The sequence below is a fragment of the Haliotis rubra genome, unplaced genomic scaffold (assembly GCF_003918875.1).
Source record: "Haliotis rubra isolate DU_JTF1 unplaced genomic scaffold, ASM391887v1 Scf108, whole genome shotgun sequence".
Taxonomy (NCBI): domain Eukaryota; kingdom Metazoa; phylum Mollusca; class Gastropoda; order Lepetellida; family Haliotidae; genus Haliotis; species Haliotis rubra.
In genome coordinates this window covers 1,419,039-1,436,910 of record NW_025764981.1, presented here as the reverse complement: position 1 = coordinate 1,436,910, position 17,872 = coordinate 1,419,039, and the positions used below count along the sequence as shown (strand labels likewise).

Below are 17,872 nucleotides of genomic sequence, written 5' to 3'. Positions count from 1 at the left end.
ATAGATCAATACTTGACCATCATGCTTGTATCACATAGATCAATACTTGACCATCATGCTCGTATCACATATGTGACTGTCTGCCTATCAATACTTGACCATCATGCTCGTATCACATATATGACTGTCTGCCTATCAATACTTGACCATCATGCTTGTATCACATAGATCAATACTTGACCATCATGCTTGTATCACATAGATCAATACTTGACCATCATGCTCGTATCACATATATGACTGTCTGCCTATCAATACTTGACCATCATGCTCGTATCACATATATGACTGTCTGCCTATCAATACTTGACCATCATGCTTGTATAACATAGATCAATACTTGACCATCATGCTTGTATCACATAGATCAATACTTGACCATCATGCTCGTATCACATAGTTCAATACTTGACCATCATGCTTGTATCACATATATGACTGTCTGCCTATCAATACTTGACCATCATGCTTGTATCACATCTGACTGTGTGTCCAATACTTGACCATCATGCTTGTATCACATAGATCAATACTTGACCATCATGCTTGTATCACATAGATCAATACTTGACCATCATGCTCGTATCACATATATGACTGTCTGCCTATAAATACTTGACCATCATGCTCGTATCACATATATGACTGTCTGCCTATCAAAACTTGACCATCATGCTTGTATCACATAGATCAATACTTAACCATCATGCTTGTATCACATAGATCAATACTTGACCATCATGCTCGTATCACATATATGACTGTCTGTCCATCAATACTTGACCATCATGCTTGTATCACATCTGACTGTGTGTCCAATACTTGACCATCATGCTTGTATCACATAGATCAATACTTGACCATCATGCTCGTATCACATATCTGACTGTCTGCCTATCAATACTTGACCATCATGCTCGTATCACATCTGACTGTGTGTCCAATACTTGACCATCATGCTTGTATCACATAGATCAATACTTGACCATCATGCTCGTATCACATATCTGACTGTCTGCCTATCAATACTTGACCATCATGCTCGTATCACATCTGACTGTGTGTCCAATACTTGACCATCATGCTTGTTTCACATAGATCAATGCTTGACCATCATGCTCGTATCACATATCTGACTGTCTGCCTATCAATACTTGACCATCATGCTCGTATCACATATCTGACTGTCTGCCTATCAATACTTGACCATCATGCTCGTATCACATCTGACTGTGTGTCCAATACTTGACCATCATGCTTGTATCACATAGATAAATACTTGACCATCATGCTCGTATCACATATCTGACTGTCTGTCCATCAATACTTGACCATCATGCTCGTATCACATCTGACTGTGTGTCCAATACTTGACCATCATGCTTGTATGACATAGATCAATACTTGACCATCATGCTCATATCACATCGATCAATACTTGACCATCATGCTTGTATCACATAGATCAATACTTGACCATCATGCTCATATCACATGCAGATCAATGCTTGACCATCATGCTCGTATCATGGATCAATATTGACCATCATGCTTCGTATCATCATGTGGATGCTCGTATCACATATATCTGACTGTCTGCATCCGATCAATGCTTGACCATCATGCTTGTATCACATAGATCAATACTTGACCATCATGCTTGTATCACATATATGACTGTCTGCCTATCAATACTTGACCATCATGCTTGTATCACATAGATCAATACTTGACCATCATGCTTGTATCACATATATGACTGTCTGCCTATCAATACTTGACCATCATGCTCGGTATCACATATATGACTGTCTGCCTATCAATACTTGACCATCGTGCGTATCACATAGATCAATGCTTGACCATCATGCTCGCGTATCACATAGATCAATACTTGACCATCATGCTTGTATCACATATATCACTGTCTTGATCCATCATGCTTCGTATCACATCTTGTACTGTGTGTCAATACTTGACCATCATGCTCGTATCACATATATGAATGTTTGACCATCATGCTTGACCATCATCAATGCTTGTATCCATCATGACTGTGTGTCCAATACTTGACCATCTTGTATCACATAGATCAATACTTGACCATCATGCTCGTATCACATATCTGACTGTCTGCCTATCAATGCTTGACCATCATGCTCGTATCACATCTGACTGTGTGTCCAATACTTGACCATCATGCTTGTATCACATAGATCAATACTTGACCATCATGCTCGTATCACATATCTGACTGTCTGCCCATCAATACTTGACCATCATGCTCGTATCACATCTGACTGTGTGTCCAATACTTGACCATCATGCTTGTATCACATCTGGACTGTCTGATCAATACTTGACCATCATGCTCGTATCACATATCTGACTGTCTGTCTATCAATACTTGACCATCATGCTCGTATCACATCTGACTGTGTGTCCAATACTTGACCATCATGCTTGTATCACATAGATCAATACTTGACCATCATGCTCGTATCACATATCTGACTGTCTGTCCATCAATACTTGACCATCATGCTTGTATCACATAGATCAATACTTGACCATCATGCTTGTATCACATATCGGACTGTCTGTCCATCAATACTTGACCATCATGCTCGTATCACATATATGACTGTCTGCCTATCAATACTTGACCATCATGCTCGTATCACATATATGACTGTCTGCCTATCAATACTTGACCATCATGCTTGTATCACATAGATCAATACTTGACCATCATGCTCGTATCACATAGATCAATACTTGACCATAATGCTCGTATCACATATATGACTGTCTGTCCATCAATACTTGACCATCATGCTTGTATGACATAGATCAATACTTGACCATCATGCTCATATCACATAGATCAATACTTGACCATCATGCTTGTATCACATAGATCAATACTTGACCATCATGCTCATATCACATAGATCAATACTTGACCATCATACTTGTATCACATAGATCAATACTTGACCATCATGCTTGTATCACATATCGGACTGTCTGTCCATCAATACTTGACCATCATGCTCCTATCACATATATGACTGTCTGCCTATCAATACTTGACCATCATGCTCGTATCACATATATGACTGTCTGCTTATCAATACTTGACCATCATGCTTGTATCACATAGATCAATACTTGACCATCATGCTTGTATCACATAGATCAATACTTGACCATCATGCTCGTATCACATAGATCAATACTTGACCATCATGCTCGTATCACATATATGACTGTCTGTCCATCAATACTTGACCATCATGCTTGTATCACATAGATCAATACTTGACCATCATGCTCATATCACATAGATCAATACTTGACCATCATGCTCATATCACATAGATCAATACTTGACCATCATGCTTGTATCACATATATGACTGTGTGTCCAATACTTGACCACCATGCTGGTATCACATATCGGACTGTGTCATCACACACTTGACCACCATGCTCGTATCACATACGACTGTCTGACTTTTTTATCATTCATCTTGTATCAGCTTGACTGTTCGACCAGATAACCTTTGTGTAATCCATCTCTCCTAGACCAACACTATATATTTAACAGTCAGCACATCACCATTGGAACTTGCAGCGCAATTCTCAGATCGGGAGACCAACATATCGATCACGCCGCATAGAAGAAATCACGTCTGTCTCAACATTCGTTCGACAGCTATCAACAGTTTATCACTTATACACAGTTAATGTCTGGTAACCTGATGATGATTTGTATTGACCTTAATTAATATTCATGGGCCCGCCAGATGACCAAGGTGTAGTCCCGTTTCATGTTATTGACATCCTATGTAAAGGCATCCGTGTTTAGCGCATAAGTTCAGAGGCTGACGTTTCGAAATTTCATGAAAATAAATTACGTCTTCGGGACTGTCCTCTTGCAATAATAGTTCAAAGTGGTTTTAAACCCAACTAATAAGCAGCAAAGACTAAAGAAGAAAGTTTTTGAGTTTCAACAACACATATTTATTCATATGAATAATTTTTACAGAGAGCATTCGTATATAAACACCAAGAGACAGGACACAGCTAGTTGAGGCAACTCATTACCCGAGGAATTTCAAGTTATTCGTTCCTACTCTTTAACAGAACATGTTTTCTAAACAATATATTTGTAGGGTGTTTGGTATAGTTTCATCAGCAATCTGTAAGATACTAAACACCCCGTGATCTATTTTCATGATGTTATTCAAACCTCCCAGCGTTTTAGTTTATGACGTAGCGTCAAATGAACCCGCATCAATTTTCTTGTAATCATCCTCCAGGGAGGCCAAGTCTTCACGAGCCTCGTCAAACTGTTTCATGTCCATTCCCTCACGTTCGTAGAAATGGAGGTAAGCTCGCTTGGCATACATCAAATCAAACTTGCGGCTGAGACGACCCCATACCTTAGCAACACCTGTGTTGTTGCTGAGCATGCAAACAGCTCTCTCTACCTCGGCAAGGTCACTTCCGGCGGAAGCAGATGGCGCCTGCGCGTGGATTCCGACCTTGAAGTTTCTAGGACACCAGTCGGCGAACTTGGCTGTCTCTTTGGCGTTGAGAGACCGTATAGCGTTGTTTACATCTTTGGGGTCGATGTTTCCGCGGTATTGGAGACAGCAAGCCATGAAGGTGGCGCGACTCGGATCACATCTAACCATCTGGTTGTTGGGATTAAAACAGGCGTTTGTCATGTCGGAAACTGACGGCGTTCCAACACCGCCTTTTTTAATAATGGGCGCATAACTAGCCACAGGGAACTTGATTCGTGGATGGGGAACAAGGTTGGTTTGAATCTCTTTCAGATCCACGTTCAGGGCTCCTTCGGATCGGAGAGGGAGAGTGACGGAACTGGCCATCTGAGCAATCACGTTGTTCAGGTTGGCGAATGTGGGACGTTCAGTGATAAGGTTATGGCTGATGTTGTATAGAGCCTCGTTGTCGATCACAAAGACGGAGTCGGATTGTTGGAGAAGGAAGTGGGTGGACAGCACGGCGTTGTAGGGATCAACGACTTCGTCAGACAGCTGGGGCGTTGGGTACACGGAGAATGCCAGCTTCATTTTGTCGCCGTAGATATCAGACAGTTTCTCCATCAACAGGGACGTGAAGCCAGAGCCCGTGCCGCCGCCGACGCCGTGGAATATTAGGAAGCCCTGGAGGTTGCTACATTGGTCAGTCGCTTTCTTGATCCGGTCAAGAGAACGAGAGAGAAGGTCACTGGATTGAGTTTTGTAGCCCTTGCAGTAGAGGACGGAGCTTTTCTTACCGGATACTAAGAGTTCGTCGTCGAACAGTTGCCGATAAGGTCCGTTCCTGATAGCACCTGTAACATATAGTAGTTAGTTTTACAAGTACACTGAAATCGTATTGTTTTATATAAAGAAATACTTAACACGTAACGACCCGTGAAGATCCGGGTTAGAATAGGTCTTCAGCAACCAATGCTTGTCGTAAGAGGACATTAACGGGATCGGGTGGTCAGGATCCCTGACGTGGTTGACACATGTCATCGTATCCCAATGTGCGTAGATCGATGCTCATGCTGTTGATCATTGTCTGGGCAAGACTCGAATATTTACAGGTCGCCACCATATATCTGGGATATTGCTGAGTGCGGCGTTAAACAAACAACAAAACAAATACTAAAAGTACAATGAAAATGCACTGTATATATCAACAATACTAAAGGCGTAAATTCTCACAATTCTACATCTGTCTCTCTTTGAAGAACGCTTCTATAGAATAGTAAAATCCCTTTCAATTCCGAGATCCCCAAACAGACAGTAACTCATGAGATTGTCTTCTCACTGTGGGACATTATACCCTAAAATACTCTGAATATGATACCCACATAATGGTATTCGATCCGTGAAGATCCCGGTTAGAATTGATCTTCAGTAACTCCTTGCTTGTCGTAAGAGGCGACTTACGGGATCGGGTGGTCAGATTCGCTGACTTGGTTGACACATGTCATCGTTTACCAATTGCGTAGATCGATGCTCATGCTGTTGATCCCTGGATTGTCTGGCCCAGACTCTATTATTTACAGACCGCCGCCATATCGCTGGAATATTGCTGAGTGCGGCGTAAAACTAAACTCACTCACTCACATTCAGTATTCGGTATTCACTGAAAGTCAAGACTTAAGACCCGAGAGGTATTTTTTTCAAAGGATTTCCGCTTTTGGCGGAATACATATAAGTTTGTTTTTTTATATTGTCTTATGTATGTTATGTATTTTATTTATTCATGTCTGTATTTTTGTATTGTGGTCAGGAGGTTGCAGTTACATGGGAAGTAACTCCAGTAAAATCAAAGCACAGTGGCTGATCCAGAGGGGGGCTGCAAGGATGTCCCCCCACCCCTTACTCCCCGAAAAAATTTCCCTGAAGTGGATTACCCCTAACCTGTGGACTTCATGATTTATGTGCACTCCCCCTTCTCCAAACTTGTGGATCCGCAACTGATGCATGTGAATTTTCAGTTAAAATGCTGTTTTATGAAAGTAAGTCCCCACAGGAATTACTATTATGGTTTGTGTCAAACAATTATATCGGCCAACCTCACAAGAACCGTGTTTGCGCTGCAGACATACGAGACTTCAAGTGCTTTGAATGGTATTATAATAATTCAAATAATTTGGCTACCAGCAACTCACTAACAGAACTGTCAGCGTCGATAAAGACTGCCCTGGGCACGCGTTTCCCCGACCCCGTCTCGCTGAAGAAGGTGTTGAAGGAGTCGTCCCCACCCCCGATGGTCTTATCCGAGGACATCCGACCGTCGGGCTGGATGCCGTGCTCCAGACAGTACAACTCCCAGCATGCATTTCCGATCTGGACTCCAGCCTGGCCGATATGTATACTGACACACTCACGCTGAAAGGAAACGCAATGGCTGAATTTTAAGAACATCTTTGCCAGCCACATTAAAATCATTGCCAAACGACCAACTGAATAATGAACAAAAGGCTTAAGACAAGCTGCGTATCTGCGTAGAATATGCACTTTTTTGACCTACGTGCATAGGCGGAAGGTGCGCACCCTTGCAGGACCCTTTTGTCCTGTAAGTTTATTAAATGGCCATTGAAACTTACGTGATAATGTGGTGCACCCCACATCCCTTCTCAGAAAGCTGTATCCGCCCCCTGACTGCATCCGAACGCACGCCTCGCAGGCACGTACACACACACACACACGCACACACAAAAAGCTGTATCAGGGTAGACAAGCATTTGATACTGGGGACATACCGGCTCAAATAACAGGGGAGACAAGCATTTGGTACTGGGGACATATCGACTCGATTAACAGAGGAGACAAGCATTTGGTACTGGGGACATATCGACTCGAATAACAGGGGAGACAAGCATTGGTACTGAGGACATATCGACTCGAATAACAGGGGAGACAAGCACTTGGTACTGGGGACATATCGACTCGAATAACAGGGGAGACAAGCATTTGGTACTGAGGACATATCGACTCGATTAAAAGAGGAGACAAGCATTTGGTACTGGGGACATATCGACCCGAATAACAGGGGAGACAAGCATTTGGTACTGGGGACATATCGACTCGAATAACAGGGGAGACAAGCATTTGGTACTGGGGACATATCGACTCGAATAACAGGGGAGACAAGCATTTGGTACTGAGTACATATCGACTCGAATAACAGGGGAGACAAGCATTTGGTACTGGGGACATATCAACTCGAATAACAGGGGAGACAAGCATTTGGTACTGGGGACATATCGACTCGAATAACAGGGGAGACAAGCATTTGGTACTGGGAACATATCGACCCGAATAACAGGGGCGACAAGCATTTGGTACTGGGGACATATCGACTCGAATAACAGGGGAGACAAGCATTGGTACTGAGGACATATCGACTCGAATAACAGGGGAGACAAGCACTTGGTACTGGGGACATATCGACTCGAATAACAGGGGAGACAAGCACTTGGTACTGGGGACATATCGACTCGAATAACAGGGGAGACAAGCATTTGGTACTGAGGACATATCGACTCGATTAAAAGAGGAGACAAGCATTTGGTACTGGGGACATATCGACTCGAATAACAGGGAGACAAGCATTTGGTACTGGGGACATATCGACTCGAATAACAGGAGACAAGCATTTGGTACCGGGGACATATCGACTCGAATAACAGGGGAGACAAGCACTTGGTACTGGGGACATATCGACTCGAATAACAGGGGAGACAAGCATTTGGTACTGAGGACATATCGACTCGATTAAAAGAGGAGACAAGCATTTGGTACTGGGGACATATCGACCCGAATAACAGGGGAGACAAGCATTTGGTACTGGGGACATATCGACTCGAATAACAGGGGAGACAAGCATTTGGTACTGGGGACATATCGACTCGAATAACAGGGGAGACAAGCATTTGGTACTGGGGACATATCAACTCGAATAACAGGGGAGACAAGCATTTGGTACTGGGGACATATCGACTCGAATAACAGGGGAGACAAACATTTGGTACTGGGAACATATCGACCCGAATAACAGGGGAGACAAGCATTGGTACTGAGGACATATCGACTCGAATAACAGGGGAGACAAGCACTTGGTACTGGGGACATATCGACTCGAATAACAGGGGAGACAAGCACTTGGTACTGGGGACATATCGACTCGAATAACAGGGGAGACAAGCATTCGGTACTGAGGACATATCGACTCGATTAACAGAGGAGACAAGCATTTGGTACTGGGGACATATCGACTCGAATAACAGGGGAGACAAGCATTTGGTACTGGGGACATATCGACTCGAATAACAGGGAGACAAGCATTTGGTACCGGGACATATCGACTCGAATAACAGGGGAGACAAGCATTTGGTACTGGGACATATCGACCCGAATAACAGGGAGACAAGCATTTGGTACTGGGGACATATCAACTCGAATAACAGGGGAGACAAGCATTTGGTACTGGGACATATCGACTCGAATAACAGGGAGACAAACATTTGGTACCTGGGACATATCGACCCGAATAACAGGGTCGACAAGCATTTGGTACTGAGGACATATCGACTCGATTAACAGAGGAGACAAGCATTTGGTACTGGGGACATATCGACTCGAATAACAGGGGAGACAAGCATTTGGTACTTGGGACATATCGATTCGAAATAACAGGGGAGACAAGCATTTGGTACTGGGGACATATCGACTCGAATAACAGGAGACAAGCATTTGGCACCGGGGACATATCGACTCGAATAACAGGAGACAAGCATTTGGTACTGTGGACATATCGACTCGATTAACAGAGGAGACAAGCATTTTGGTACTGGGGACATATCGACTCGAATAACAGGGAGACAAACATTTGGTACCGGGAGGAACATATCGACCCGAATAACAGGGAGACAAGCATTGGTACCTGAGGACATATCGACTCCGAATAACAGGGAGACAAGCATTTGGTACTGGGGACATATCGACTCGAATAACAGGGAGACAAGCACTTGGTACTGGGGACATATCGACTCGAATAACAGGAGACAAGCATTCGGTACCGAGGACATATCGACTCGATTAACAGAGGAGACAAGCATTTGGTACTGGGGACATATCGACTCGAATAACAGGGTAGACAAGCATTTGGTACTGGGGACATATCGACTCGAATAACAGGGGAGACAAGCATTTGGTACCGACACATATCGACTCGAATAACAGGGGATACAAGCATTTGGTACTGGGGACATATCGACCCGAATAACAGGGGAGACAAGCATTTGAGTACTGGGGACATATCAACTCGAATAACAGGGGAGACAAGCATTTGGTACCTGGGGACATATCGACTCGAATAACAGGAGACAAACATTTGGTACTGGGAACATATCGACCCGAATAACAGGGTCGACAAGCATTTGGTACTGAGGACATATCGACTCGATTAACAGAGGAGACAAGCATTTGGTACTGGGGACATATCGACTCTCGAATAACAGGAGACAAGCATTTTGGTACTGGGGACATATCGATTCGAATAACAGGGAGACAAGCATTTGGTACTGGGGACATATCGACTCGAATAACAGGGGAGACAAGCATTTGGTACCGAGGACATATCGACTCGAATAACAGAGACAAGCATTTGGTACTGGGGACATATCGACTCGATTAACAGAGGAGACAAGCATTTGGTACTGGGGACATATCGACTCGAATAACAGGAGACAAGCATTTGGTACTGGGGACATATCAACTCGAATAACAGGAGACAAGCATTTGGTACTGGGGACATATCGACTCGAATAACAGGAGACAAACATTTGGTACTGGGAACATATCGACCCGAATAACAGGAGGAGACAAGCATTTGGCACTGAGGACATACCGACTCGATTCACAGAGGAGACAAGCATTTGGTACTGGGGACATATCGACTCGATTAACAGAGAGAGAAGCATTTGGTACTGGGGACACATCGACTCGAATAACAGGGAGACAAGCATTTGGTACTGGGGACATATCGACTCGAATAACAGGGGAGACAAACATTTGGTACTGGGAACATATCGACCCGAATAACAGGGGAGACAAGCATTTGGTACTGAGGACATACCGACTCGATTAACAGAGGAGACAAGCATTTGGTACTGGGGACATATCGACTCGATTAACAGAGGAGACAAGCATTTGGTACTGGGGACATATCGACTCGAATAACAGGGGAGACAAGCATTTGGTACTGGGGACATATCGACTCGATTAACAGGAGACAAGCATTTGGTACTGGGGACATATCGACTCGATTAACAGGAGACAAGCATTTGGTACTGAAGGACATATCGACTCGAATAACAGGAGACAAGCATTTGGTACTGGGGACATATCGACTCGAATAACAGGAGACAAGCATTTGGTACTGGAACATATCGACCGAATAACAGGGCGACAAGCATTTGGTACTGGGGACATATCGACTCGAATAACAGGGGAGACAAGCATTGGTACTGAGGACATATCGACTCGAATAACAGGAGACAAGCACTTGGTACTGGGGACATCGACTCGAATAACAGGGGAGACAAGCACTTTGGTACTGGGGACATATCGACTCGAATAACAGGGGAGCAAGCATTTGGTACTGAGGACATATCGACTCGATTAAAAGAGGAGACAAGCATTTGGTACTGGACACATATCGACTCGAATAACAGGGGAGACAAGCATTTGGTACTGGGGACATATCGACTCGAATAACAGGAGACAAGCATTTGGTACCGGGGACATATCGACTCGAATAACAGGGGAGACAAGCATTTGTTACTGGGGACATATCGACTCGAATAACAGGAGACAAGCATTTGGTACTGAGGACATATCGACTCGATTAAAAGGAGACAAGCATTTGGTACTGGGGACATATCGACCCGAATAACAGGGGGAGACAAGCATTTGGTACTGGGGACATATCGACTCGAATAACAGGAGACAAGCATTTGGTACTGGGGACATATCGACTCGAATAACAGGGAGACAAGCATTTGGTACTGGGGACATATCAACTCGAATAACAGGAGACAAGCATTTGGTACCTGGGGACATATCGACTCGAATAACAGGGAGACAAACATTTGGTACTGGGAACATATCGACCCGAATAACAGGGGAGACAAGCATTGGTACTGAGGACATATCGACTCGAATAACAGGGAGACAAGCATTTGGTACTGGGGACATATCGACTCGAATAACAGGGAGACAAGCACTTGGTACTGGGGACATATCGACTCGAATAACAGGGGAGACAAGCATTCGGTACTGAGGACATATCGACTCGATTAACAGAGGAGACAAGCATTTGGTACTGGGGACATATCGACTCGAATAACAGGGGAGACAAGCATTTGGTACTGGGGACATATCGACTCGAATAACAGGGGAGACAAGCATTTGGTACAGGGGACATATCGACTCGAATAACAGGGGAGACAAGCATTTGGTACTGGGGACATATCGACCCGAATAACAGGGGAGACAAGCATTTGGTACTGGGGACATATCAACTCGAATAACAGGGGAGACAAGCATTTGGTACTGGGGACATATCGACTCGAATAACAGGGGAGACAAACATTTGGTACTGGGAACATATCGACCCGAATAACAGGGTCGACAAGCATTTGGTACTGAGGACATATCGACTCGATTAACAGAGGAGACAAGCATTTGGTACTGGGGACATATCGACTCGAATAACAGGGGAGACAAGCATTTGGTACTTGGGACATATCGATTCGAATAACAGGGGAGACAAGCATTTGGTACTCAGGGACATATCGACTCGAATAACAGGGGAGACAAGCATTGGTACCGGGGACATATCGACTCGAATAACAGGAGACAAGCATTTGGTACCGGGGACATATCGACTCGAATAACAGGGGAGACAAGCATTTGGTACTGGGGACATATCGACTCGATTAACAGAGGAGACAAGCATTTGGTACTGGGGACATATCGACTCGAATAACAGGGGAGACAAACATTTGGTACTGGGAACATATCGACCCGAATAACAGGGGAGACAAGCATTGGTACTGAGGACATATCGACTCGAATAACAGGGGAGACAAGCACTTGGTACTGGGGACATATCGACTCGAATAACAGGGGAGACAAGCACTTGGTACTGGGGACATATCGACTCGAATAACAGGGGAGACAAGCATTCGGTACTGAGGACATATCGACTCGATTAACAGAGGAGACAAGCATTTGGTACTGGGGATTATCGACTCGAATAACAGGGGAGACAAGCATTTGGTACTGGGGACATATCGACTCGAATAACAGGGGAGACAAGCATTTGGTACCGGGGACATATCGACTCGAATAACAGGGGAGACAAGCATTTGGTACTGGGGACATATCGACCCGAATAACAGGGGAGACAAGCATTTGGTACTGGGGACATATCAACTCGAATAACAGGGGAGACAAGCATTTGGTACTGGGGACATATCGACTCGAATAACAGGGGAGACAAACATTTGGTACTGGGAACATATCGACCCGAATAACAGGGTCGACAAGCATTTGGTACTGAGGACATATCGACTCGATTAACAGAGGAGACAAGCATTTGGTACTGGGGACATATCGACTCGAATAACAGGGGAGACAAGCATTTGGTACTGGGGACATATCGATTCGAATAACAGGGGAGACAAGCATTTGGTACTGGGGACATATCGACTCGAATAACAGGGGAGACAAGCATTTGGTACCGGGGACATATCGACTCGAATAACAGGGGAGACAAGCATTTGGTACTGGGGACATATCGACTCGATTAACAGAGGAGACAAGCATTTGGTACTGGGGACATATCGACTCGAATAACAGGGGAGACAAGCATTTGGTACTGGGGACATATCAACTCGAATAACAGGGGAGACAAGCATTTGGTACTGGGGACATATCGACTCGAATAACAGGGGAGACAAACATTTGGTACTGGGAACATATCGACCCGAATAACAGGGGAGACAAGCATTTGGTACTGAGGACATACCGACTCGATTCACAGAGGAGACAAGCATTTGGTACTGGGGACATATCGACTCGATTAACAGAGGAGACAAGCATTTGGTACTGGGGACATATCGACTCGAATAACAGGGAGACAAGCATTTGGTACTGGGGACATCGACTCGAATAACAGGAGACAAACATTTGGTACTGGGAACATATCGACCCGAATAACAGGAGACAAGCATTTGGCACTGAGGACATACCGACTCGATTAACAGAGGAGACAAGCATTTGGTACTGGGGACATATCGACTCGATTAACAGGGGAGACAAGCATTTGGTACTGGGGACATATCGACTCGAATAACAGGGGAGACAAGCATTTGGTACTGGGGACATATCGACTCGATTAACAGGGGAGACAAGCATTTGGTACTGAGGACATATCGACTCGAATAACAGAGGAGACAAGCATTTGGTACTGGGGACATATCGACTCGAATAACAGGGGAGACAAGCATTTGGTACTGGGGGAATATCGACTTGAATAACAGGGGAGACAAGCATTTGGTACTGGGGGAATATCCACTTGAATAACAGGGGAGACAAGAATTTGGTACTGGGGGAATATCGACTTGAATAACAGGGAAGACAAGCATTTGGTACTGGGGGAATATCGACTTGAATAACAGGGGAGACAAGCATTTGGTACTGGGGGAATATCAACTTGAATAACAGGGGAGACAAGCATTTGGTACTGAGGACATATCGACTTGAATAACAGGGGAGACAAGCATTTGGACCTGGGGACATATCGAATTGAATAACAGGGTAAACATGCATATGGTACTGAGGACATATCGACTCGAATAACAGGGAAGACAAACATTTGGTACTGGGGACATACCGACTTCAATAACAGGGGAGACAAGCATTTGGTACTGAGGTCATATCGACTCGAATAACAGGGGAGACAAGCATTTGGTACTGGGGGTATATCGACTCGAATAACGGGGGAGACAAGCATTTGGTACCGGGGGTATATCGACTCGAATTAGGGGGGAGACAAACATTTGGTACTGGGGGTATATCGACTCGAATAACGGGGGAGACAAGCATATGGTACTGGGGGTATATCGACTCGAATAACAAGGGAGACAAACATTTGGTACTGGGGGTATATCGACTCGAATAAAGGGGGAGACAAACATTTGGTACTGGGGGTATATCGACGCGAATAACAAGGGAGACAAACAGCTGGTACTGGGGGTATATCGACTCGAATAACGGGGGAGACAAACATTTGGTACTGGGGGTATATCGACTCGAATAACCGGGAAGACGAACATTTGGTACTGGGGATATAAATCGACTGAAATCACCAGGGGAGACAGACACGGAGTACTGGGGAGATACATTTTCCCACGTTCGGTTCCGTATTCTTTTTGGCATTCGAGACAAACCAGTGACGTAAAACATACTTTACCTCGCATTGTCTAAGCGATAACATCAAAACGCAATCTATTGAAACCATTCCCAGTGTGCAGTGAAAGGGTGTTAATGTTCAGTCCGATAGAACCCCATTACAACCAGAATAGCCATTGTCTCGCAATTATGAAAATATGATATATGTATTCAATAATTACCTAATTCAATAATTGTCTACTTACGGAACATACATACAACCATGCTAAATGTCAACAGTATAACACAGTGCAGCATGTAAACAGAGCATTTCATCGTCTGGTGACAATGGCGTTGTGTTATGTTTTGTGTACGTGAAACAGATTCTACTCGTTAACCAAAGATATAATCAAATACCTTTGTGTCGTAGTTGAAGGGTGAGTGGGTGGGTGAGTGAGTGAGTGAGTGAGTTTAGTTTTACGCTGCTTTTAGCAATATTCCAGCAAAATCACGACGAGGGACATGGCCTTCACACTTTGTACCCATGTAGGGAATCGAACCCGGGTCTTCCGCGTGACGGGCGGTCGCTTTTAACAACTAGGCTACACCATCGCCCCTTCAGGATTTTGTAACATGACTCAACGTCGTTGTGTCCCACGTCTACGATGCTGATGCCATAAACCTGAAGCGATTACCAGCCAAAGTTGTACGTTTTCATATCACCATACACATCCACCTAAAAGTTATCAATGGGCAACCCCAGTACTCACCATTTCGCTGTAGACGATGTTGATGTGCGGGTGTCACTGTCATCACCGTCTCACCTTCGTGTGAAGAGCGTCAGTGAGATGCTATGATTGTAAATTGAGGAATCCCGTTACTTATACACCAGACCTGACTTGACCTGGATTGTGACTGGCTGAAGCTGGCGGTAGATGCTATTATATACATTGCGTTTATAACACGGACTTTGCATAACTGACTTCTACTGAGCCTAATGGTTGATAAATATGTGTATGTTATGGCCTGTGGCCTAAAGATGGCCTGTGTTTGTGGTCTTGTGTGGACGTGTGCCACCTAGTCTTCATAATCCCCGTGTGATTTATAACTTGTATATTTGTAAGCTATGTTACACGCTTGTGTTTGTTGGCTTGTTGTTTAACGCCACACCAAGCAATATTCATGTTATACGGCAGCGGTCTGTAAATAATCCAGACAATCCAGTGATCAACAGCATGAGCATCGATCTACACAATTGGGATACGATGACATGTGTCAACCAAGTCAGCGAGTCTGACCACCCGATCCCGCTAGTCGCCTCTTACAACAAACAGGGGCTGCTGAAGTCCAACACTAAACCTAATGTTGGGTTACGGGCCATGTAACACGCTAGTGAGTAGATCCTAGGTGGTACGTCACAGTAGTCAAATCCGGCTACGTATAACCTGCGAATACATATTGTCATCTACGCATGAACAAAGAATGCATAATTCCTGCGGAAGGTCCACGGCTATTCATGAACAGCCAATGCTGTATCCACCCGTGTTTGACCCACAAATAAAATATGTGAACAAACACAGATTCGCGCATACTGTCTGTAATAGGACTGTCAGAGATGAATTCCGTTTTTATCATTTAGATCACGTATGTGATATGATATTATGAAACATTAATAAACGTTCTCACGAAGAATGGCTAAAGACTGTACTTATCACAATATCAGTTACTACAACAAAAAGCATGCATATTTATTCCGTAATAGCATTCTGATATGGTAAGTATGATCTATATAACATTCAGAGCGTTAATCTACAGACTACATACGTCTGTGGTGCCCTACATAAACTCCCTTGCAAAAGAAAGTATAAGTTGGGTTTTTTACAAAATAACTTTATTACACAAATGAAAATCTACACAATAGTGATATGTGTCAAAGTAGAGGGTGATAAACATATAGCCAAAACACAACCGACATCACGGTAACGCTACCGCTTTAAGAAAGTAGTAAAACACGTCTTCTAGTGCTATGCGAAAATGCATGTGCAGAACTTGGGTATAAAGCAGACGTTTTTACACGTTCCCATGTCACTTAACCAAAACACATTAAAGTAATGCCATGTTTAACCCAGGAGCACAGAGAAAGAGCCATAGGTATGGCAAATATAGGGGCCACACAAACCTATATTGCAAGGACGTTCGGCTGCACTCTCCTGACAAATTCAAGATTGTTCCAGCGCTACAATACAAAGGGCGAACTCAGGACAGGCCACGAAGTGTCACCAGCGAACGAGAAGACCACTACATCCGCGGCAGCAACGGCGTTGGGTCGACGCATCAGCCTGTGGACCGTGTTGAGAAGATTGGTAGCAGTGGGAATCAGAGCTCGGCGTCCCTTCCGCGGCATGGCCTTAGCCCTTCGACATCGACAGAACCAGTTGCGTTGGGGGAGACAAGTTCTACGGTGGCAAGTGCGAAATTGGCAACGAGTGCTTTTTAGTGATGAAAGTCGATTTTGTTTGTTCCGCAACGATGGCAGAGAAAGGGTATTTTGACGTCGACGATTGGCCCCAGTTTGTGTTTTTCAGGTTCATCCTTACGGCGAAGGTGGGGTAATTGTTGTATACGGGGGGTATAAACCTTTTGGTCGGCCATTTTGTTTTTATGACGTAACATAGGTGTGACCTTTGTGTGACCTAATCGATTGTTGATCCCCACCCTCCCCTTTCCGGCCCAGGTGTGTGTGACCTTCAGGTTCACCTTAGTGGTCTGGGATTATTTTTTTATGAGTTTGCCGACTCGAGTGTTCACACAGCAAAATCCAACGTAGAATTAATATCACACAATGAGGTGGAATTTAGCTGCTATTTATAAGG

The 17,872-nt window shown here is 44.2% G+C and overlaps 1 protein-coding gene across 1 annotated transcript; it reads right to left on the bottom strand.

The window, feature by feature from the left end:
* Positions 1–4,011: 4,011 nt before the first annotated feature.
* On the bottom strand, positions 4,012–15,887 carry LOC124281501 (tubulin alpha-1 chain-like). Its single transcript, XM_046717500.1, has 3 exons — positions 15,770–15,887; positions 6,707–6,926; positions 4,012–5,371 (listed from the first exon to the last, which is right to left on the bottom strand). The coding sequence occupies exons 1-3, from the start codon at positions 15,770–15,772 to the stop codon at positions 4,275–4,277; spliced, it is 1,320 nt and encodes a 439-aa protein (XP_046573456.1). The 5' UTR covers positions 15,773–15,887; the 3' UTR covers positions 4,012–4,274.
* Positions 15,888–17,872: the final 1,985 nt, after the last annotated feature.

What these genes read in the sequence shown, in the direction of transcription:
- LOC124281501 (XM_046717500.1), bottom strand. An exon ending in CGACGCTGACAGTTCTGTTA is followed by an intron (nt 5,372 to 6,706) that starts GTGAGTTGCTGG and finishes TATATGTTACAG; the next exon opens with GTGCTATCAGGAACGGACCT.